Consider the following 25348-nt stretch of genomic DNA (forward strand, 5'->3'; position numbering starts at 1 on the left):
GTTTCCCCATGTAGGTGGGTTATGAGTATTGGAGACTTTCCTGTGCTTATCTTTATAAAGTATATTGGAACTTCAAATGAAGAACCTGTATTCCCAAACATCCTTTCTGTTCTGTAGAAAAGAATCAAGAAATCTCTACCTCACCTAAAGCACCCAAATTTGTTTTTAGAAAGCCAGTCAGAGGGAAACATTAGTTATAGATGATGACCAACTAAGGCTGTAAGTAAATAACTTGCAGGTTATTTATTATAGAGTGTGAGATTTATATGAATTAACAACCTAACATTCACTAATCATTGACTTTTTCAGTATTATTTTATGTTGAATATATGTTGTATGCACGACTTAGCTTTAGTTTCTGTACACTATGTTGAAGTTGAGGTCAGAGATTTTGAGGAATTTTGTTAGACATGTAAAGCACTATTTAATGGTAATTCTTTAATCATCAGAATGAAAATATATTTCATTGTAATTCAGATACTGTATTTAAGAAAACATAAAAAAAATCTTATCTCAGACCCTTGTCCTTTCATACTCCAGATACCAACTAATATTTCATAAAATGTTAATGAGTTTCTGCACCTTCCTGTCTAAATGTCTTCTAGCAATTACTACTTTGTGGGGACACATAAAACTTCTTATTAGAATGGTAGGCCTATTTGAGTCTTTCTAATTCAGGTGAAACTATTCATTTTGCATCAGATAATTTGTTCTTCTTTAGACACTATTAAGTATTTTTTTTTGTCAAAATTTGACCTGCCAAAATTCCAGAAAGTCTCTTCAGAAATTCATAAATATGACACAATAAATAAAAGTGTCATTAATGAATGGTACAACTAAATTATGATCAATTGCTTAGAAGCTCAGAATGATTGTCATATTAGATGACAGTCAAATAAATCTTCAATAACAGATAAAAGGGTTTGTTTACTCTGTGACAAGCACTGTGCTAAGTTCTGGGGATGTACATAATATAAAGCAAGATAGTCTCAAGAAGCTCACCTTCTAAGCTCATGTCAAGATGAAAATATATAAAAGGGAGGTGGAAATGGGGTAGAGAGGAAAGGCACACACAATAAGAAGCATGGCTGGAGATGAGTATGGTGTGGTATGGAGACCTGCCAATGAGCAAGCTGAAACCAAAGCTAGTTTAGCAAAGTCCAAGACTGTTTTAGGAGTAGAATCAAAATTTCTGGTGGGAAGGAAGTTGAGATGGTAATACGAGTACAGTTCAGTGGAGAAGGCATAGCTAGAAATGTCCAGGAAGTGCTGTGGAGGTCAGCTAAGAAAGGTAGAGACAAAGGTGGCTTATAAATGCTCAAGTGGCTCTTGGTTTGGGAGAATCATCCTAGAAAGGTACTCCTTTTAGAAATAAAACATATAAGTTATCTCTCTCTACTTAATAAAATCTTCCCCACAATACTTTGAGATTTAGTTTGCTATCTAAAATATCATTTTTAATTGATGTATTCAATCTATCAGCATTAATACTTCTTTATGGGGAGAATCTTGAAAGAAATATAATTCTTAATCTTTAATTCTATAATTCTTAGTCTTTTACAATTCAGAGACTAAATGTAGCGTTTCCCAAGGTTTTTTTTTTTTCTTACCAAGGTGTTTGTATACAAAAATCAATAATATGTGATTACAAAAATATCCTTCTCTATATTCAAGTCCAACTTCTGATGCATGGATACAGGGAAATGAAAAATTTAATAAAATTAAATTTAGTTCTCTTTTGATATCTACTTAAAGATAATTGAACCAAAAATTTAAATACAGAAATAGAGGTAGATTGATGATGCAGTCGGTAGATCACTGATCCTGGAGTCAGGAAGACTTGAGATCAAATATGATGTTCACACATATTTCCTCTGGGCGAGTCACTTAACGTCTGTTTTTCTCAGTTTCCTCAACTACAAAATGGAGATAATAATAACACCCAGGGTTGAAGATCTGCTCCACATAAGAGATTTCAGCTACCAATCACATGGAAAGGCTCTGTGATCCTCAACATGCAGCAGCAGAATAAAACACATTTTCTTTGATACTATTTCCACTGAGCAAATCATCACTTCTTGATTTTTAATCATTTGATAGTGCTGAGGATATTGGTAATAAGAAGTTTTTTCCCCAAGTTTTCAATGTCTATAGAAATGCCTTTTTCAAATACATTTTATATAAAACATATACTAATAATTAATAAAAGTATACTAACCAGAATCTGTAGGTCAGTTCATTGCAACAGGGTGTGTTATGTTGGATAATAAGACTAAGATTGCAAGTCTTCTACACATTTATATAAATCAAGTTTTGTCAGGAAAAACCAAATCCAAAAAAACAACTGCCTTCCCCCACCAAAAAGCAGCCTTCTACCTCTAGTCCCACACCGCACTGCTATAATTAGATTTCCACCTCTTACAAAAACATGCTTTTATTTGTCAGCAGAACTAGAAAAGATGGTTTAGATATATGAGGGAAGTCCCTATGTTCTGTTGGGAGTGGCAAAAGCAGATCAAAGTCAATATCTGCTACTATGGGTGAACTGACGCAATTTCTTTATGTTCTATGTAAAATTAGAACAGTTTCCAGCCACAGACAAATTCCTCACTTGGGACACAACTCCATTTAGCTGAATTCACCTAATGCAGCTTTCAAATTGAGCACAATACTTAATATAAAATTCTCCCAATTCATTCACCCATTGCCTAAAGAAAGGGATTTGTTAGGTGATATTCTAATATTTCTCTTATCCTTATGTTTCTACATATGTTTGGTCATTTAAAGTTGAAATCACCTAAATATCTAAAAATATTGTCAAATACTCTTACTTGATTTGTTGACTCACTTGTAAAGCAGTATTTTAATAATTGGAGAAAAGGGGTCAAAAGTGCCTTTTCTATATTAAAAAAATAGGCAACTGCTTTATTTGTTTTAAAAGTTATTTTATTACTTGGAAATATGCTGAGCAGCTGCATTTCAAAATATAAGATCCGAACAATCCATATGACCATACAGAGCTAGAAAAATTTAATCCACTGCAAAGTTTTATTTCTAGTAAACTAAAACTGCCAAACAATATCTATTTGGAGTTCTAAGAATGAGGCAGTACAGCTGATAAGGAAAGATCCACTGGAATTCTAGTCTGCCACTATACAATTATAATTAAAATGAATTCGATGGCGTAGAAGAGAAAGAGACTAAAGGAAACCAGTAGAATCAAGTCAGCAAATTTACATTTGCAAGTTGATAGAATTAATTTTACCGTGTATTTTCACCACCTATGACACTGGAGGATAGTGCCTCATTCATTCATTCAACAGAAAATTATCAAGGACCTACTACGAACAAAGTATTGTTTTCATTGTTTACAGATTTGTCTTTGATTTTTCAAAGTGATTCCTATGTAAATGCTTTTTCATTTAATGTATCTTATCATTTTTTCTCTCTCCTAATCCTCCCCTCTGATCTTTTTTAATAAGCCTTGTTACACTCTATAGGATGAAAGTGTAAGAATCAGTTCATATAGAGTGTATGCTTTTAAAACATGATCATTCCCTTCTAATGTTTGTCACCAGCTCATTCTACTTAATTATCATGGCAGTCACACTGCAGGCAACACCAGAGCTTTTTCCAGTGATTAATGTAGCTCTGTGGAGTTTTTAGAAGGTTGTTTTCTTAATTTGACTGGCTGGGGAATATTTGCCTTTTGAAAAACAGATGTAAACATCAATAATCAAGATGAGAGAGTGATATCATGTAAGCTTTTAAAAATATCTCCAGTGCAGAAAATCCAGCAGGTAAAGCCTGAAATGGAACGATATTATTTGTCAGAAGCAAAGTAACGGTGAACTTTGATGTAACTCAGAGTGTTTAACTGAGTGGATGATGGGAAACCTTTTAATAGCAAAACAATCTGTCAATCAGTCTGAAAAAAGGAGGAAGATTGTTGTGGCAAACACATAAAATCAGAACTCTACTAGTAATTTATGAACTCTATTTCTAAATGGCCTCAGTTGGTAAATTATATGCCTGTTTACCCTAAGATAGGATGTGAACTTACTTTAAGTAACACCTAGGTCCTCCAGAATCTCTCATGGGCTTCAGTCTTCTAGTGAATTTTTTGTGGATCATTTTTGTCGTAAGTCCTGAAACAAAAGCAAACCAATTTTTATTGCTTTTGATTTTACATTTGAAGTTTTTCTCTTTATTTATTTATTTACTGTCTTATATAGATTCAAGTCTAAAAAAAATAATACGAGTTTGGATTGTACTGTCACAGATACACCTCTGTGATTGGCAGCTCTCTCTCTTTATAATCATTCAATATAATTGATTCGTCAAGGACTTGGGAAATAAATGCTGCTGTTGAAGCCTCTACCTCAATAGCTACCAAGGATTGTCCTACTAAATATTTAACTGCTTCAGAATTTTTATTTTAAAATTATATAAGTTCATATATTTTTAAATGACTCTGCTGATATACTAGTTCCAGGGTACTTTAGAGAAGATATCACCAGCTAATTGAGGTAAGAACTACAAGGAAAACAAGGAAACTCAACAGAAAGTAGTTATTTAAAACTGTTCTTGGGGAGGAAGAGATGCAAATATATTGACTTCTTTTAAAGTTACTAAAGACTACTCTCATCCTATTTCCTTTCATTAAGTTTGCCTAAAAGAAAAGTTATTTAACATGCATTTCCATTGTTAACATTGTTTTCTTTGGTTTAATATGGTGGTGTTGCTTTTCTTTTATTTTCATATGTGCGTCTTTGTGTGTTTTGTCTCACGTCTGACACAGCATGTTTTTATTTTACTTCCCCTCTATGAGACCCTTTAAATGGTCCACTGGGGAAAGAAAGGAATTCTTGTCATTTGAATTTCACTCTTTGTTTATAAGAAAAAAAATTCTTTTCAGTTCCAAACAATATTGAATTTTTCCTTCTTCTTGTTGGAGCATGAAAATGAGTGACGCAATGCCAAGAATTATGGTGAAATGTTTTACCTGAAATAGCCCATTAAAGCATATTAATTTTAAACTTACATGTAATATATGTCATATGAACCATGATTATGTTTTTCTTTCGTTTGCATGATATTATTTTGTTTTACGTTTTGTTTTTTCCACTCACCAGATGTTCCCAACACTTTGCTTTCCACCATTATCATCCCCTCCCTTACCACTGCAACAGTCACAACTTCTGTTCCCATATCAGCCACTACAACCACATCTGCAACAACCAACAGCAGAAGAGGTACAGTATACTTCTTTGTTATGGACTGGAAAACATGCAAAAAATAGAGAAATGTACAGATGTGAAAAGAGCAGACAGAAATGGAGAGGCAGAATTTTATAAATAGAAAATAACTTTATGAAGGAATTACCAAATAAATTATTGTTTATTATAATATTGGAGTTGAATCAAAGAAACACATTTTATTTTTCTACCACCATGAATGAACTTCAACCAGGTCTGAGTGAGAAAAAGTCGTATTTTGTTCTAAAAACATGAGATGTCATTTTTACATAAAATGCATATTCATTTCAAACCTAAAATACATTAGTGTGGTCTTTTACATAAGTGAAAATCTGATTTTGAATCGTGAATGAAGTTTTCTCTTGATGCTCTTATGAATATTTAATGAATTTTAATTCTCCTGAAACTAGATTCAAATTCCCATAGGGATGAATTTGTTCAGAAATAGATGCAATCCCTGAGATATTGTGTGTAGTTCTTTTTTGTGAGTGCTCAAAAGACCAGTTCTGAGAGACTCTCATTGGGTGCCTTTGCTTTCTACTGATATAAAATATGATTGTCCCGGAGTGTTTTGCATTTTTTATCCCCATGAGTTTTCCCTGCCACCAGCTTAATAAGAAACAATATTATGGCCTTTCTCTGAAGGAAAGCTACCTACCTCGAGAAGTGTGGTTTGAGAATTTTACTGAACCTTAGGGGTGTAGTGGATCAATTATAATGTGAGTAAAGAAAATGAAGCATTCCTTGACATTCAGCCAGGTATCACTAGGTGGTGAAATGGTAGGTAGAGTTTGTTTTTAAAAAAATTATATTGGGATTATAGATGATTTTAAAATTGATCTTAGCACAAGTTACATTCAGAAACCTTTTCTCTTTCTCATTTATACCTGTTTCTGTCTCATTTGCTATTTGTTTTGTCATATTGACTCACTAATATATTTTAAACTTATGATTTTTGCTTCGAAATTGTTGTCTATATATCTCAACCTATTTAAATCTGTGGTTTCATTTAAAATTAAATTATTAGAACAATGATACCCATGTAAACATAATGCCTTTCTTTGCAGAGTTTTCTCCCCTTCCTTTTAGAAAAGTGTGCCTTATTTGGGCTGGTTTTTCTTGTTATTTGACTCACTTTAATTGTTGAATTGTCAATTCATGACCTTTGCTTCAGGATAATATTCAGATTAGAATAGATAGATAACTGGATGGATGGATATATACACATATAAATATTTTCAAATATCACATTAGTCACGTGATACAGTGTGCATATATATGCATATATGTGTGTGTGTGTGTGTGTGTGTGTGTGTATAAAGACTAACATCTAGAATAATGACAGGACTTTTTCAGAATGTCTAGAAAGTCATTTTTATATGGCTAAGTATGGTTTATCCAAACTAAAATGTGACATCAGACATCTTTCAAGATAAGCTGGAAGTTGACAGATAATGAAAGTAGAAAAACGAATAGGTAAGCAAGCATTTTGAACACTTACCATGTTTCTTGTCTATTGGTCTTGTTATTAATTGTGTATTTTATCCAATGGACACTGTGACCTTCAGTGCAATGCCCCTTGTTATTTATTGTCATCACTTTTTTGTTTGTCTATGTTTACGCGCACAAATAGGTGGCAACTTTTTTATTTGACATGTCAGTTGTTTTGGTGGAAGAACAAAGTGAGTTGAAACTTAACCATTTTGAACACAAAATGACTATTCGCCAAATACTGGAATGAGACTACTGGTTGTTCTCACACATCTAGTTTGAATTCTTTTATTTTTTTCAAACTAGTTTGCCTATGCAATATTTAGTTCGTAAAGCTCTTTACTATGATAACTATACATTTGTCCATAGAAGAGACTCTTGAAGTATTCTCGAATAACATTGGCCTTCCCACACATGCACTTGGAGCTTACATGTTGCCGTGTTTCTCATTAAAAAATGAAATTGATCACATCTTTCCCATAACTACCTGTGAGAATATAATACATTTCTCAGTTTTTAAAAATTTACTTCCTTAAGCATCAAGGATGTTCGTTAGAACACTACCATTTAAACACTCTATGTCTAATTAATTTTCTCCAAAAAATGAGTAGTTGGGTTGCTTTTTATTTTTGCTAGTAGGATTGATTTCAATATATTTTTTCCAAGACATTAAAGACTTTAGGAATTAAATATGATTGCATAATTTCAAGGTGCAATTCTCCTGATATATTTCAAAAGAAAAAAATGACACCAGAGATGCTAAATGCATGCATATCTACTGTCACTCGTCCTATTTTCATGAAGTAGATAGATGGGGATTATTACCAAACCCACCTGCATCATTATTGTACTATTTAATATATTTGAGTCTGAGTCATCCTCCTAGTCATACATTGTGACTTATACACTGTATGCCTCAAGAGTTAAGTGACATTTCTTTGCTTAGGCATTACCCATTAACTTGGAGCTTTGAAGCGCAATTTGATTTTTGAAAGGAAAGTATTTATAAATTAGTCAAAGACATTTCAAAGTCACATAGAAGAAGAAGAAAAAAATTAGAATATACAAAATTAAAGAAAAAGAATACACTGCCAAGTTTCTAACTTGAAGAAAAATCCCTTGTTCTTATGGAAATTATCAACAGCAATCTAAATAAATTGTCTTGTATAGCATTTGAAGTAAATTTCTTCTCACTGCAGATATTGTTTTTATCCATGTATATTTAATAAATGAATAACTGCCAATGTTTCCATTTTTATTCTTATGCTGTTAACATCACTGTTTGATTTCATTCTATTTAAAAGTATAGCATATATACTACATATATGGTATATCTATACCATATATAGTATATACACTATAAAGTATAGTGTATATACTATTAAGTAAAGTATATATACCAATTTAAAACAAATTTAACAGCTTGCAGTTGTGGCTAAACTGGAAGTCAAAAGGGAATGAAACAAATTGAACTGTATTCAAGCATGACTAGTAGTATCCATATGTTAGCCTTAACATTTAAGTATCTTAAGAACATCCAGCGTATGTAAAAGTCAAGATATTTTGAAGGTGGAAAAGAAATAGGAAGAATGAAAATGATAAAGAAATAGGAAAAGGAAGGGTAAAATGAAAGAAAAAGTAATAAGGGAGATGAAAAAGAAGACAGAGAAAAAGAATGACAATATAGAAATAAATGACAGAATCTCAGAGTTAGAAGAAAAATTAAAGGTTTTCCACATTATTATAAAGAAGGAAGAAAATGAGCATCATTTTTCTGAATATACAAAGCTGAAATAGGGAGCATTCTTATATTCAAGATACTAATGACGAATATACAAAGATTTTAACAATTCAATTTTATTTTTATTTTGTCATATCACAAAATTGTAGCTATCATCACTTTATTATAAAAATATTCAATGCAGTTAGAAAGTTATAGTATACTTGTTTCAAATATTATCATTTAGCTAAAAGCTTGTTATTCAAAGAGTCCTACTGTTAGAAGAAGGTGTGTAAAGCTTAAGTTTGAATATCAGCTCTGACACTTACTAGCTCTGTCCTCTAAGATAAGTCATTTAACTTCCCAGAGTTTCAGCGTCCTCATCTATAAAATGGTGATGATAATAATTTCTACAGTAATGCAACTATTTCAAAGAGTGATAGCTCTTTAGCTAGCCTTAAAATTGAATTAACAACCATTTATACAAATGTCGGCCATTATTGCTTTTGCTAATGTTAAGCTAATGTATTAGTTAATGCTAATACAAGGCCTAAGGACCAAAAGGAGAGAGGGGTTTCCCACATAAAATGAAGTTATGTCACAAAGTATTAAGGGCAGAGGAGTTAAAGCAGAACTTGACCATGACCTCCCACCTTAAATACAAAGAAGGGTTCCAGGAAATAATAATCATAGGAATATGGTTTAATCTGAAAGGTGTTTTGTACTAGAAGTATTCATGTTTTAAAGTGGTTTAAAGCCTACTGGCTGCTTTCCCGTCCTCTCCCTGAGTGAAGCTGATTCTCCCTTTGGTAGTTTATGTTGATCTAGAGGATGTAATTGTTTAGGTTTATAATGGATGATTAGCATGGTTATTATTTATAATGGATAATTAGAAAAATTACTCTGCCTTGCTATAGAGCATGCCTGGAATATATGTACTATCCTTGGATTTGGCCCTTTCCAACTCTTTTCTGATGATATGACATGAGATAAGATATGAGCAACCAAAGGTTTCTAGTTGTATTCTCTATCTCTATCTCTATATCCATCTCTATCTATCTGTCTATCCATCTATCTATCTATCTATCTATCTATCTATCTATCTATCTATCTATCTATCTATCTATCTATCTATCTATCTGTCTATCTATGCAGCCTTATGGCCTCAGCTGTAGAGTTGTATTAAAGTTGTATCAGATTCAGAAGTGTGAATTTAAAAAAGATAGGAAAGTAAAACAGTAACAATTACTATTACACTTACTTGATCTATATGGTACATTGAGTACCTTTTTTGTTGCTCATCTGTTCAGTCATTTCCAACTCTTTGTGATCCCATGGACTACAGCACTCCAGGTCCTTCCGTCCTCCAGTATCTCCCAGTCTGTCCAAGTTCATGTTCATTGCTTACATGGCACTATCTAGCCATCTCATCTTCTGCTATTGCCGCCTTTTGCCTTCAATCTTTTCAATGACTCCTGTCTTCTCATTATATGTAGCCAGTGTATTTAAGCTTCAGCTTCAGTATTTGTCCTTCCAGTGATTGGTCTGAATTAATTTAATTATTGACTAATTTCATTTCCTTGCTATCCAAGGGACTCTCAAAAAGTTTCTCCAGCACCACAATTCGAAAGTGTAGATTCTGTGGTGTTCAGTTTTCCTAATAGTCAACTCTCACAACTGTACATTACTGCTGGAAAAACCATCACTTTTACTATGCAGACCTTTTCCAGCAAGATGATATTTCTGCTTTTCAGTATGATCTCCAGATTTGCCATAGCTTTCCTTCTAAGGAGTAAGAGTCTTTTAATTTAATGTGTATAGAGATCTTTCAGTCAAAAAATATAAAATCTGACACTTCTTCCATTTTTCTTCTCTATTTCTGTTTACCAGGAAGTGATGGTTTGAGTTTCCCATGATCGTTTTTTTTTTTTTTAATGCTAAGCTTCAGGGCATTTCTTTGCACTCTCCTCTTTTACCTCCATCAAGAGACTTCTTAATTCCTCTTCTCTTTCTGCTATCAGACTGATATCATCTACATATGTGAGATTGTTGATGTATCTCCTACCAACCTTAATTTTTGGCTTTTGCTTCATCCAGCTTGACATTTTGCAAGATATACTCTGCATATAAGTTAAATAAGGTGATAATTTATAGCTTTGACATGCTCCTTTCCCAATCTTAGACAAGTAGTTCCATGTTTGGTTCTAACTGTTGCTTCTTGACTGGTCTATAGGATCCTCAGGAGACAGGTCAGATTATCTGATACACCCATCTCTTTGAGGACTTGCCACATTTTCTTGTGATCCATACAGTCAAAGGCTTTGGTGTAGAGAAGCTTTTCACATGAGGGATGTCAACTTCCAAAGTCAATAAAAGGAGCAAAATTCCTCTGTTTAATGGTCAGACTCCTTCAAGCCTGAACTGTACGGGCCCAGAGCAAAGTGCCTCTGTAGTGAGAACTATTTTCCTAGCTCTCCCCTCTCCCCCAGGCATATCTATAGTTTGATAGTTCCTACTACAGTGGTCAATCCTCCTTGATAAAATTTTAGTATCTATTAGAACTGAATTGAATTAGAATTAAAAATAGATATTACTTCATTCATTGTATTTGTATTCCTAGTACCTTATATAGTGCCTGGCACAAAGAAGGCTCTTAATAAATGCTTGTTGATTGACTTACCATCACCTTTCCTCCATGGAACCCAAACATAAACTTTTAGTGGTCCATCTGTTATCAACAGTTCCCTGAGAGGGAGGAGGAGGGAAACAAATGTGTCACTTGTGAAAAGGTCCAGAACCAAAGTGAGAACATGTAACTGGAATGGTCCAAGTTCTACTTTCTATCCTAAGAAGGGCAAAACAAATCAAAACAAAAATAACCAGCAACCCTTCTCCTCTTCCTCTCTGTAAATTTCTATCTACTTACTGTCCTTATTTACATAAGGATTATTTTAAGAGATAACTGAATTTCCTTAATTGTGGAACCATAAAAATTCCATAGAAATTAAGAAAGGAGTTATAGATAATGCAACCAGTGTTGACAACAGCTGCTTTGGCTAGCAACCCTGTAGGGACAGAAGCCTAACCAAGAAAGAAAGGAGGAGCTTAATATAGGAAAGCTCCTGCATGTAGTACAAAATTCACCCAACATACCTTGTCATTTGTCATTTCTCAGGGAAAACATGGTTGTTCTTCACCTTCTTACCACAATTTCTTACAATAGGAACTCACAGGGCTGGATGTGTGTGTATGTGTGTGTGTATGTGTGTGTGTGTGTGTGTGTGTGTGTGTGTGTGTGGTGGACCTTATAACAAAAGCAAACTGCATGGTACAGAAAATAGATTATCATCTTATTTCTTCCTAGAAATCTCTCATAACAAGTCTTATATTACCAAATAGCTAAATTCTGGAGCAAAATATGCTGTTGATTTTTGAGTCTCAAGTCTCTATGATATAGAGCATGGTGGTCCAAAAGGCACAGGTTCAAATATTTATCCTCCTCCTCCTCTTCATTATTATTAATATAGAAGAAGAAAAGAAATTTACTGGCATTCTGAAATCAAAATTTAATGGGAAAACGTCTGAATCAATTAACATATACCTAATATTGCTCTTAATGTCCTTTTCAAAAAATGAGAAATAGACAATACCATATTTGGAAAGCTTCCTAACCCACACAATGTTAACAAAGCACAGGATTCATCATATCTTAAAGCAGCTACTGAAAGAATAATATTTCCTCTTGTAGCATATAGGTGCCGGCCTCTCCATCCATAGGCCATATTGCCTATATCTGCCTCTCAGGGGCTCTAGAGTACCCTGAGCGGTTTGTGAAGTACCTCTTTCCAATTGTCACTGGATTAGACCTTCAACAACTTCAATCTCCACAGTGTTATGGGCGAAAGAATAGTGTTTTAAGTCCATTTAACTACATAAAATAGAGTAGATTTTTTAAAAGGGATGTTTCCTGTGCAGATATAGCAGTTTTTCTAATAACTTAGAGGCAAACTCTTCCAAAATCACCTCACTCTGTAAAGAGAGTGGGCTCAAATTAGCTCTGCTCCTACATAGCTGCTTGGGCCTTTCCACAAGCAAACACTCGCCATCCTAGCTGTCTGCCTGCTTGTGTCCTCTCTCCTCCACATTAACCACTCTCACCAACTTCCTCCCAGCTCTGCTCCTTTCTTCTCTCCCTTTCTCTTCCACCCATTCAGCAAGTTCCTCCTCCCACATGTGACTTCAGCTTCTATGTGATTTAAGCAGGTCATATGGGCCTGTTAATGGGTGGGAAAGATCTTCAAATTAAATAAAAATACAGTAGCAGTACATTTGGCCCCAAGACCTTTCAAATCATTACAGAAGTCAATGAGGCAACTTACGCCAACAGAACTTTACAACAGTGTGACAGAGATCACACAAAATAAGTACATAAAACAATATCTTAGGGTGGGACTTAAGCACAAGTACCCCATCATTCCCTCCTTGAACAAATAGGGCCTAAAATCTTGGGGTAAGGGGCCAAGGTCTATTCTTCTATAGCTACTTCCTGCTGAAATTAGACATAGAGCTGTCCCTGCCCCAAGATGTCCCATTCCAGATGTCAGTTCTTTAGCTGGCACCCAGAGCTTGGACAACACTAGGTCCTGGGGTAATACTTCACATTTGTGGACAAGGGGTGACATATGGCTTAAGCAATCAGGCATCTGAAGGTGGAGGTCACTATGCCTGCACAAAAGAAATCTAGTAAACAAGTTTAACAGTCAAAACCCCAAAAAGAAACAAGGAGACAATAAGCAGAAACAGGATAGATAGTCAGCTGTGCTTCTGAAGGCCATGAATCCGCTATCATAGCCTTATTCACAGCAGAATATATGAGTTAAGGGTACAATTTGGTAACCATCTTTTCTTGAATAAACAACAGTTATTGTCTTTCCTGTGTGCTATAATTCCTACAGCCTTTGGAACATATCTGGCTTCCATTTTATCCATACTTTAGCTCCCAATTTTATTCTATCCGCAGAACCCAACCCTTCAGTTTCTCTGCCAGTTGTTTCAGGAGGGTCAGTTTTCAAAAGGGGTATAGTTTCATAAGGAATAATAATCACTTGAATTATTCTACCATTTTTACAAAACCATATTGGTTTTTCGCCTACATTTTGGAATGTCACAATAATTTCTCCTTGATAATTAAAATCTATCACTTCAATCAACACATATATTACTTGAGCTGCTAATCCTGAGTCAGGTAATATCCATTCAAAGTAATATTTAGAGATTCTCATACATATTCTGGTAGAGATTTTTCTTATTTCTTTTCTATCCAACCAAAAGTCCTCTAAATAATGTAAATCATATCCTGCTAAACCAAGCAAGTGTCCCTGGATACGATGCTGGGACATCTGACCTCACAGTCCAGTGCTCAATATTCGGGATCTTATGTGTTTGTTGTTTTCTAATTTGCAGATTTGGGGTCATCATTCTGGCTAGAAGCGTACTTCCTCCCAAAGTTCTATTATTCAAATTACATAAAGTGTGAACAAATTATCTTTCCAGTGTTGATGAGAATTATTAGAATTTAACTTTCTTAACAGGTTCTTTCAATAATCCTTTCTTTCTATTAACCCAGATGCTTGTGAATACTATGGAATATGATTTATCCATTCTATATTGTTTAATGCACAATATCCCTTCACTTTATTACCTTTCAAATGGAAGCCATTGTCACTCTGAATCTGCACTGAGGATCCATAATATAGACATGGTATCGAAATTTTTACAGGGGTCTTTCTGGGTCTCATTCTTGTAGGAACAACTCACTATTGCACCTGAATAGTTGTCAACACAAGTACATGTACAACTGCATCCTTCATCTTGGGGTAGAGGTCCAGTATAATCTATTTGCCAAATTTGAGCTGGTACTTTCTCCCTTGCTTTCTCTTCAGTTGCTACCTGAAAAACAGTTCATTCATTTTCCAATTGATATATAGAACATTGCTCTGCTAATTGTTTTAACAATTAATGAGAGATACAAATACCTCAGTCTTGTGCCCAATGGTGTGTGGCCTGGACCCCTAAATGGGTAGCATTTTGATGGACCCATTTTGCTAGTATCAGATCATCGGTTGATGTTAGAGTAGGGACAATATGTTAAGCAATAATCTTTGCTAGTCAATCAATATGTGCATTGCACTCATGTTCTGATGTGGTGAGGGCCACATGAACATTGACAAGTTAGTAACCAAAGAGTACATGTCCATATATCTTCCCATAATTCATTGTCCTAACCTTGTTTGCTATGAATTTCCCAATTTTGATTTTTCCACATAGGCATCCATGTAGCTAACCCATTAGCTCATGAATCAGTGGATATATGACACTGTCTTCCTTGGTCTGCTTTGATACTTTGATGTACTGCCTTAAGTTCAGCATATTGATCACTTCCACCTTTCCTAGTACTTTACAAAGTCTGCCTAACACATGGGTTATAGGCTATCACTTTCCAATGTCTTTTGTGGCCCAAATATATTCCTGTTCCATCAGTAAACTGTACATGTCTCTTTTCTTCTTCAGTTAATCCATCACATCCTTCATTCCATTTTACCAAGGACTGTACTAACTATTTCTTTGATTCAGGGCGTGTATCATTTCCCTCAGTATCTATGTTTGCTATAGATTCATGTATAACAGAAACTCCACTTTTGCCTGTTTTAGTTCTATTTTGAACATACCATTTCCATTTCATTATGCTAGCCTCTTGTGCATGTCCAGTTCTGGAGGAGCTGGGGTACTCATTACCTGGGTCATAATCAGGATAACCTCATGGTCCAGAGTCAGTTGTTTAGTCTCTCCCAAAGCTAAGCAGGTCACATGGGTCTGTTATTGGATAGGGAAGATCTTCAAATTAAGCAAAAACACATTAACAATACAACTGGCAACATCCACAAGTATTTAGCCGAATCTGCCAATAAACACAAATCAGATGTAATAACATTGTTCTTGTTGTCCAGCCTTTTTAGTCGTGCCTGACTCTTTGTGACTCTATTTGGTCTTTTCTTGGCAAAGATACTGGAGTGGTTTGCCATTTCCTTCTCTAGCCCATTTTTAGGTGAGGAAACTGAGGCAAGCAGGGCAAAGTAATCTGTCCAGGGCCACTCAGCTATTAAGTGTCTGAAACCAGATTTTAACTGGGATCTTCCTGACTTGATGTCCAGAGCTCTATCCACTGTTCCATGAGGCTGCTCCTAGAAAATCAGTAATACTTGTATAGCACTTAATATGTGCCAGGCAATGTGCTAATCACTACAAATATTATCTCATTTAATCGTCTTTACAACCCTGTGCAATAGATGCAATTATATTCCCATTTTACCGATGGGGAAATTGAAGAAGACAGAGGGTTGAGCAATTTGTTCAGGGTCCCACACGAAATAGCTGTTTGAGATTGGATTTGAGCTCCGGCCTTCCTGACTCCAGGTTCAGTGATATATCTACTATGCTACCGTTTTCACCACCAGAAATTGCAAGATTTTCCCCAAAGAACCCAGATTTATGGATCAATGTAGGCACTATAGAAACTGGCACGTGGCCCTGTAAACTATGAAAGCAACAGATATACTTAGTGAGACATAATCTGATAACTAGCTAGAAATATATATCAGATACTTGCTATCTGTCATAAATTAACAGATGAAAAATACACTACAAATAAAGAACTCATCATACCCTTTGGAATTCAGTCAATAAATTATTGTGGAACAGGAGCTTTATCACTGATAGAACCGCTACTCAATGGAGCTGGGCAATGATATTCATATATCAGCGAATAAATAAACATTTTAAGCACCAAGTATGTGCCAGGCACTGTGCTAAGCACTGGATATAAAAAAAATAATGACTTTCCTAATGGAGATTAGCTAATATATCTCCAAGCTGTATAAATAAGAAACATTCAAATTATAGAAACCTAGTAGAAGAAATTCCAGTCATCTTGGAACAAGATGAGAGATGATTTCACTGAGCCTATGGAGTATGAATTTTTATTCCAAAACTTATTTAAAGTCAAAAAGTAATTGTTTTATCCATCTGTGAAACAGTGCACAGAGCACACCCACCCACCCACCCACCCACACACACCCATATACACACAGCATTTATATACATATACATAAGTGTATAATATGTAAAAATGTTTCTTTTCATTTTTTTCAATGGAATTCAGACAGAACTCATTCTGGGAAAAATCTCCATCATCAGTTTTTTTGTGGATATAAAGACACACACATGCATGTGCAAAATATGTATTTGTCCCAGAATGATTCCTATCTGAACTCTTTTGAAGAAATTGAGAAGAAAGATTATTCGTACTTATAGAAATAGTAGTAATAAGGTTTTTTAAAATATTGACACAAACATAGGCTGGGTCCACTTAGGGAAATCTTGACAATTATTAGGAATGCAAATATTAAGTATATGCATTTCAGAAAGGAAATTATGCAAGATAACCTTATCAACAAAATAAGGGTGCTTTTAATTGACAAACATCAAATTGATGCTATCAATAAAGTGAAGCTGCTATTTTTATATAAAAAGTGCCTAAAATTGTGTGAACTCATTTAAGTTAAAAACTAGGTCTCATGCCTATAACAGAAAGTTTCATTTTCTGTGCTTCAGATTAGGGAGTGCTCAGTATTAAAGCAACTCTGGAGTCTCAAAATATGAATACATTTTTATTATATTGGAAGCCTCTCTCCTAAGGAAAGCCTTTTTTAGTACACAAAAAGATATTAACATATACAGAAGATATTTCCATAAGCCATAGAGACTAGATACAGTTTGACCTCCTTTGAAGTATTATAAAATTTCACAAACTTCTTGCTTTTTGACAGAATGTGTGAGTAACATGGCTATCCTAAAGAAGGCCATGCTTTCCTAGATTTTCCCAGAGGTTTTGAAATCAGAATATTTTAAAGAACATTTTTTCATTAAACAAAAGGGCCATTGGCATGACACATTTTTAATTTCTGCTATTGGGAGCTTATGTTTTCCTCAAATGAAAGTATCTTATCTCCTTGCCAAATCTTGCCACTTTGAAAGTACACTCTCTGGTTTAAGTGTTTTATCATGCATAGATGAAAAAAATATATGCGATCCAAACCCTGAATTAAAATGGGCTACTATGGAGGTCTGGGTAAGATGATTAAAAAAAGAATTTATGAAAAAGTGGCATTTGAGTTGAACCTCCTTTGTGATATTTCAGTGAGAACAGAGGGTATGAGGAGTGGATTTCAGGGTATGAACATAGGCATGGTTTGGAAGTGGGATGACAACGAATGCATAAAGGGAAATAATGGTTCAGTTTGACAAAAGTATAATGTATCACATACATGGAAAAGAGGAATTTAAAAAAAAAACTAAAAAAGGGAGAAAGGCATAAGATTTTGGAGAGCCTAGAATGCTAAAAATTAAAGATTTGGAAGTATTGGATAAATAACAAGGCAAGGAGTACAAAAGTCTGCTTTTCAAGACCTGCATCCCAAAGAATTTCTCCCCAAATACATTAATCTTCATTTTATAAATCCCAGTGTCTCTAAATTTGTCTCTATGACAAACTGGTATCTTGAAAATTCTGAAGTTTAGATTAATCAAAGCATCAGAGTGATCTAAGAAAAAAAGTTTTAAAGATTTTCCCCCTAAAGTATATAACATATGCTTGAGGTCTGGGGGAACACCCAAATAATTACATTTTTCAGAACTTGGATTTTTATCGGGCTTTATTTTTTTAACTACTTCTCTGTTGAAAGATTTTGAGCTGAGAGTGAAATGTGTAGACCTGTACATAAGGAAAATAAATATGGAAACAATATATAAGAGAAGGGGGAAGACTTTGTAGGATACAACTGTAAGTCAATTATGACAGTAATGACATCCTGCACTAGGTAGTGACAGTAGCAATAAAGAGGAAGGAGCAAATGCCAGAGACATTGTGGAAGTGTGATCAACACGTTTTGGTAAAAATTGTTGAGAAAATTGAAGTCAGAGATACCACCAACCTTTTGAAAATGGACAAGTGTGCAAATGAGGGCAGTAGTGGTAAATAGTAAAGCCAGAAGGAAGAATGGAAATATTGGGAAAGATGTTTAATTTTAAACATGTTGTATTTGAGGTGCTTGAGGATATCCACGTAGAGGTGCCCTCTAAGGAGTTGGAGAAGTGAGTCTACAATACGGGCAAGGGTCAGGGATGAAGATAAACATTTGTAAACCATCTGACAGAGATGATAGTTGCAAACATGTATAAGAGTAATATGGTCAAGGTAGGAGGTATGGAGAAACAAAGTTGGCTAAAAACAGAATCTTAGAGAATATTGCAATGAACAAGTCAGGAAAATGAAGAAGAGCCAGAGATTGACAAGTAAAAATCAAAGAGGAAAAAATAGAACCAGCAGAGTTCTTTCTTCCAGAAACCAAAAGATCAGTCTATTCAAAGGAAACTGTCTTATTAAACTAGTTTTTTGACATCTTCTAACCTGTGTAATAGTATTACTTGAATTGCTCTTTCCACTACTGCACTAATCTTTTCATATTCCTGACTATAAATAATAAACCATTGATCTGAATATCTATTTCATTAAATCATTTTAAACTGAACACATTACCTAGAAGATGATTCTGTTCTCTAAATTCTTTATATTTAAAAAAAAATTCATCTTCTTGGTTCTTTGTTCCTTCATTTCCTTTCCACATGATCTCAGTAATGTATTGCAGTTTTTTGAAATAGCAAGAGAGAAATCAAATTTTTATCTTCATGAGAGAAAGAACTATTACCTTAGAAGGGGGTGAAAGCCCACATTGTGAAACAATGCATGAAGTAAAGGAGTTCCAGGCTTTGGTAGGTACTATAAATACTTCATCAAGAACATTTATATAAGAAATACAATGGCTCACGTATGTTAACTGGGAACCAATATAATCCTGAAGTTCATCAATTAGTTGCATATGTACTATACCAAGAGTGTTTGACTATGTTAAAAAAAATGGTTTTACTAGCACTAATTAAGCAAAATGTACAGTTTTGTTGGATTTATATAAAATTAGACTGCATGTAAAATGCTTTGCACCCTGCAAAGTGCTATATAAATGTCAAATATATTTTATAGTAACATATTTTATTTTTATGTTTTTGCATGCTATATAGAAAAAAAATTCAAAATCATAGTGACATCCATATGGTTTATGTATAGAAACCTATTCGCTCCATCAATTTCAATTACAACACCTCAAAAAAATTTTTTAACATGCTGACTGGGCAGCCATGACTGTCATCCAAACTACAAGGCAAGTAGAGGCTTGCAGATGTCTTGAGCTTATGGATTCTGATATGCAGTAAGTTATGCTAACCAGGTGTCCAGAGTAATTCGCACATTATAATAGTGAACCCCCAGGAGCAGGGCAAACCACTTGAGATCAGAAATGAAGCATGTCAAAGCTTCTATGCCAATCAGAAGTGGGATATAGCAGGTGAGTAGCTCTGAACTTCCAATCCAGGGACAGTTTATTGGTGCAGTGGACAGAATACACTGGAATTGGGAAGACCTGAGTGGGAATCCTTCCTCAGAGACTTACAAGCTATATGATCCTGGACAAGTCCCTTATTGGCTCTATGTCTTAGTTTCCTTGTTTGCAAAAATGTAAAAAATAACAATGGTTATTTTGAGGACCAAATGAGCATGTAAAGTACTTTGCAAGCTTTAAAATGCTATATAAATTCTATAATAATAATGATTGTAAGTATGATAAAAGTTATTATAAATCATTAGCTGGTGTCTGGCTCCCTAGTTGATGAGCCTTCTCAAACTTAACTAACGAAATTCATCATCAGCCTTTGGGGTCTGCCAAAGTATGTCAGTTACTAGGATAGCCTTTGGCAGCCCAAGGGTTTTCCCACAAGATGATAAGGCATCAAAGTAGTTCTGATCTATAGATGGAAAAATTTCAGTGACTTTAAGCAGAAAAATATAGGTAAATGAAAATGGATTTCATTTGGCAAGGAAACTACAATAATAACACCAGCAAATCCAGATGTTCCCTGAAGCTGTGAACACTTTTAACCCATTTTCTAACTGTGCTGCAAATCAGACAACTGACTGAAATGCTGGAGAGCAACAGAAACAGATTTCAGTTCAACAGTTTTGCAAGCAAAAATACTTAGAGTTAATAGAATTTTTTGGTCCTGTTGCTTCTGACATATGCTATTTTCAATATTAAGTGCATTTATGTATTTCATTTTAACTCTATTTCTCTTGACTAATGTTGATTTAAAACTAAAGTAAGCACTGAATCCTTGTGAATTTGTTAAAATATTTTTGGATTTTCTCAAAATCTGACTATGTTTAAACGTTTTGTTATAAAGATAGTGTTCTGATTTCAGTGATTCTGATTTTTAGAAATTGATTTGACTCAGAATTTTCATATCTATTTCCATATCTACATAATAGAAATGATCAGGTAGATAGATACTGTCAAAGCAATAGATGTTATTATAGTTCTAGAAAAATATTCCTTCATGTTTCAGTTTATGCATATATTTATAAATAATACTTAGATATGTAAACAATAAACTTTTATCATTCAATTTATATGTATGTTCTCTAGTTTCCAGAATCAACATTACTTAAGAAATATTAAAGTGGATCATTAGCCTTCACTGGATTTATCACACATTTCATAGTGGGTGGAGGAATTTTGAAAACTGGAAAAACAGAATTTTTAATTTTTCCCAGTTAAATGTAAAAATTGTTTTTACATTTGTTTTTAAAACTTTGGGTTCTAAATTCTCTCCCTTCCTCTTCCCCTCCCCTCATTGAGAAGGCAAACAATTCCATATAGATTTTATATATATATATATATATATGTACGTATATATATATATATGTAGTCATGAAAAACTTATCCATAATAGTCCTATGTGTAAGAAAACAGACAAAAAACTCAAGAAAAATAAAGTAAAAAGTATACTTCAGTCTGTATTCAGAGATCATCAGTTCTTTCTCTGAGGATGAACAGCATTTTTCATCCTAAGTCCTTCAGTGTTGTCATGTCATTATTAATAGCTGAGTCATTCACAGATGATTATCTTACAATATTTCTGTTACTTTGTACCGAGTTCGTTTCACTTTGTATCAGCCTATGCAAGTCTTTGTAGGTTTTTCTGAGAGCCTCTTGTTCATCAATTTCTTGTAGTACTTCCATATGGTATTCCATCTTAATTATGCACTGCAATTTGTTCAGTCATTCTCTAATTGATGGGCCTCAATTTCTAATTCTTTACTCCCAGAAAAGAGCTGCTATAAATATTTTTGTACATAGAGTCCTTTTCCTTTTTCATTTTTATCTCTTTAGGGATATAGACCCAATAGATGTATTTCTAGGTCAACGGACATGCACAGTTTTATAGTCCCAAATTGCTCTTTAGAAGGGTTTAATCAGTTCACAACTCTGAAAACAGTACATTAATGTCTCATTTTCCCCACATCCCCTCTAACATTTGGCATTTACTTTTTCTGTCCTATTAGGCAATCTAATAGGTATGAAGAAGTACCTCAGAACTGTTTTAATCTGCATTTCTCCAATCAATAATGAGTTACAATATTTTTTTCATGTGGTTATAGATAGCTTTAATTACTTCATCTGAAAATTGATTATGTCTTTTGACCATTTATCCATTGGGGAATGGCTCTTATTTTTAGAAATTTGGCACAGTTCTCTAAATGTTAGAATAATGAGGCCTTTATCAGAAAATCTTGCTTCAATTTTTTTTTTCCATGGCTGCTATTGTCAACTGTATTTCCCTCCATCCTATTCCCACTACCCCTGTTCATTCTATTGTCTCTTTCCTTTCAATCTGTCCCTCATCAAAAGTGTTCTGCTTTTAACCACAACCTAACTCCAACCTGCCTTCCTTTCTATCACCCTTCCCCCCTTCTCTTATCCCTTTCCCTGTCTGTTTTCCTATAGGATAAGATAAGATTTCTATACCCCATTGCCTGTGAATCTTATCTTCCTAGTTAAATGTAAAAACAGTTTTCAACATTTCTTTTAAAAACTTTGAATATCAAATTCTCTCTCTTCCTCCTTCCCATTGAAGGAGGGAAAGGATTGAGAAGCAAAGCAGCTCAATATGGATTATATATGGGTAGTCATGTAAAACACTTCAATAATAGCCATGTTGTGAGACTAACTATATATCCCCTCCATCCTATTCTACCCCATGTTTATTTTATTCTCTACTTTGACCTTGTCACTTCTCAAAAGTGTTTGCTTCTGGTTACCCCCTTCCCCAATCTGCCCTACCTTCTATTTTCCTATCCCTCTAATTTCAAATAGGTTATGATAGATTTCTGCACCCAATTGAGTGTGTATATCATATTCTCTTTAAGCCAGTTCTGATAAGAGTAAGATTCACTCATTCACTTTCATCTTCCCCTTCTTCCTCTCCACTGTAAAAATTTTTCTTAACTCTTTTTTTGTGAGATAGTTTACCCCATTTACTCCCCCTTTTTCTTTCTCCTAGTACATTCCTCTCTCATCTCTTAATCCATAAAAAATATTTTTCATGTATTAGCCCTTCAACTCACACCTGTGCTCTATGTATATATGTGTATATATATATATATATATATATATATGTATGTGTATATATATATATATATATATATATATATCCATATATGTGTGTCTGTGTGTATATGTGTGTGTGTGTGTGTGTGTGTATTCCTTCTGAGTACCATAATAATGAGAAAGGTCTTATGAGTTACAAATATCATCTTTCCATGTAGGAATTTAAACAGTTTGATAAGTGCTTTATGATTTCTCTTTCCTTTTAATCTTTTTATGCTTCTCTTCAGTCTTTTATTTTAAAGTAAAATTTCCTCGAGAATGAATGAAATCTTTGAATGTAAATTTTTTTCACTCATAGAAGATACTCAGTTTTTCGAGGTAAGTGGTTCTTGGTTTTAATCCCAATCCCTTTGAACTCTGGTATATCATATTCCAAGCCTTCTGAAGATAGAAACTGCTAAATCTTGTGTTATCTTGTTTGTGGTTCCATGCTACTTTGTGTGTTTTTCTGGTTGCTTGCAATATTTTGTCCTTGTACAGGGAATCCTGGGATTTGGCTATAATATTCCTGGGAGTTTTCATTTGGGAATCACTTTAAGTAGGTGATCAGTAAGTTCTTTTAATTTCTAGAACTCGCTGGTTTTAGGATATCAGGGCAATTTTCCTTGATAATTTCTTGAAATAAGATGTCCAAGTTCTTTTCTTGATCTTGGTTTTCAGGTAGTCCAATCATTTCTAAATTATCTCTCCTGCATCTATTTTACAGGTCAGTTGTTTTCTAATGAGATATTTCACATTGTCTTCTATTTTTCATTCATTTTGTTCTGTTTTTATAATTTATTGATTTATCATAAAGTCATTAGCTTCCATTTGAAGGAATTATTTTCTTCAATGAATTTTTTGGACCTAATTTTTCATTTGGTCAATTCTGTTCTTTAAGGCCTTTTTCTCTTCACTGTTTTTTTGGAACTCTTTTGCCATTTGTCCTAGTTTGTTATTTAAGGTGTTATTTTCTTCAGGAGTTTTTGTTGTGTCCTTTAGTAAACTATTGACTCATTTTTCATGATTTTCTTGCATCCCTCTCAAATCTCTTCCCAAATTTCCTCTGCTTCTCTTATTTGATTTTCAAAATCTTTCTAGGTTTTTCTATGGCCTGAGACAAATTATAACTTTCTTTTAGATGTTGGATGCCAGAGCTTTGACTTTGCTGTATACTTCTTTTTTTTTTTTATTTAACTTTTAACATTTATTTTCACACAATTTTGGGTTACAAATTTTCTCCACTTTTATCCCCTCCCCCCCCCAAACCCGAGCTTTCTGATTACCCCTGTGACCTATCTGCTCTCTCCTCTATTCTCCCTCCCTGCCCTTGTCTCCATCTTCTCTTTTGTCCTGTAGGGCCAGATAGCTTTCTTGACCCCTTAACCTGTATTTCTTGTTACCCAGTGGTAAGAACATTACACTTGGTCCTAACACTTTGAGTTCCAACTTCTTTAGCTCCCTCCCTCTCCACCCCTTCCCCTTGGAAGACAGGCAATTCAATATAGGCCATATCTGTTTAGTTCTGCAAATGATTTCCCTACTAGTTGTGTTGTATAGGACTAACTATATTTCCCTCCATCCTATCCTGTCCCCCTTTACTTCTATTTTCTTATGGTCCTTTCCCTCCCCATGAGTGTCGACCTCGTATTGCATTTTCCTCCCCATGCCCTCCCCTCCATCCTCCCCCCCACCCTGCTTCTGCCCCTGTCCCCCACTCTCCTATATTGTGAGATAGGTTTTCCTATCAAAATGAGTGTGCATTGTATTCTTGCCTTTAGTGGAATGTGATGAGAGTAGACCTCATGTTTTTCTCTTGCCTCCCCTCTTTATCTCACCACTAATAAGTCTTTTGCTTGCCTCTTTTATGAGAGATAATTTGCCCCATATAACTTCTCCCTTTCTCCTCCTGATATTTCTCTCTCACTGCTTGATTTCATTTTTTTTTTAAAGATATGATCCCATTCTCTTCAATTCACTCTGTGCACTCTGTCTCTATGTATGTGTGTGTGTGTGTGCATGTATGTGTGTGTGTACTCCCACCCAGTACCCAGATACTGATATGTTTCAAGAGATACAAATATTGTCTTTCCATGTAGGAATGTAAACAGTTCAACTTTAGTAAGTCCCTTATGACTTCTCTTTGCTGTTCACCTTTTCATGGTTCTTCTTCATTCTTGTGTTAGAAAGTCAAATTTTCTTTTCAGCTCTGGTCTTTTCATCAG

General features: G+C 34.4%; 1 protein-coding gene across 3 annotated transcripts in view; it reads left to right on the top strand.

Moving 5' to 3' along the window:
* Positions 1-25348, top strand: part of CADM2 (cell adhesion molecule 2) — a 1349490-nt gene that overhangs the window by 1234674 nt on the left and 89468 nt on the right. For 2 of the 3 annotated variants that reach the window (XM_072621637.1, XM_072621639.1), the window contains exon 8: positions 5136-5255. The exons of the other annotated variant lie outside the window; for it this stretch is intronic. In XM_072621637.1, coding sequence (XP_072477738.1) covers positions 5136-5255 — 120 coding nt within the window. The remainder of the gene's footprint in view (positions 1-5135; positions 5256-25348) is intronic. 3 annotated transcript variants of the gene reach the window in all.

Source organism: Notamacropus eugenii, chromosome 6 (genome assembly GCF_028372415.1).
Source record: "Notamacropus eugenii isolate mMacEug1 chromosome 6, mMacEug1.pri_v2, whole genome shotgun sequence".
Classification (NCBI taxonomy): Eukaryota; Metazoa; Chordata; class Mammalia; order Diprotodontia; family Macropodidae; genus Notamacropus; species Notamacropus eugenii.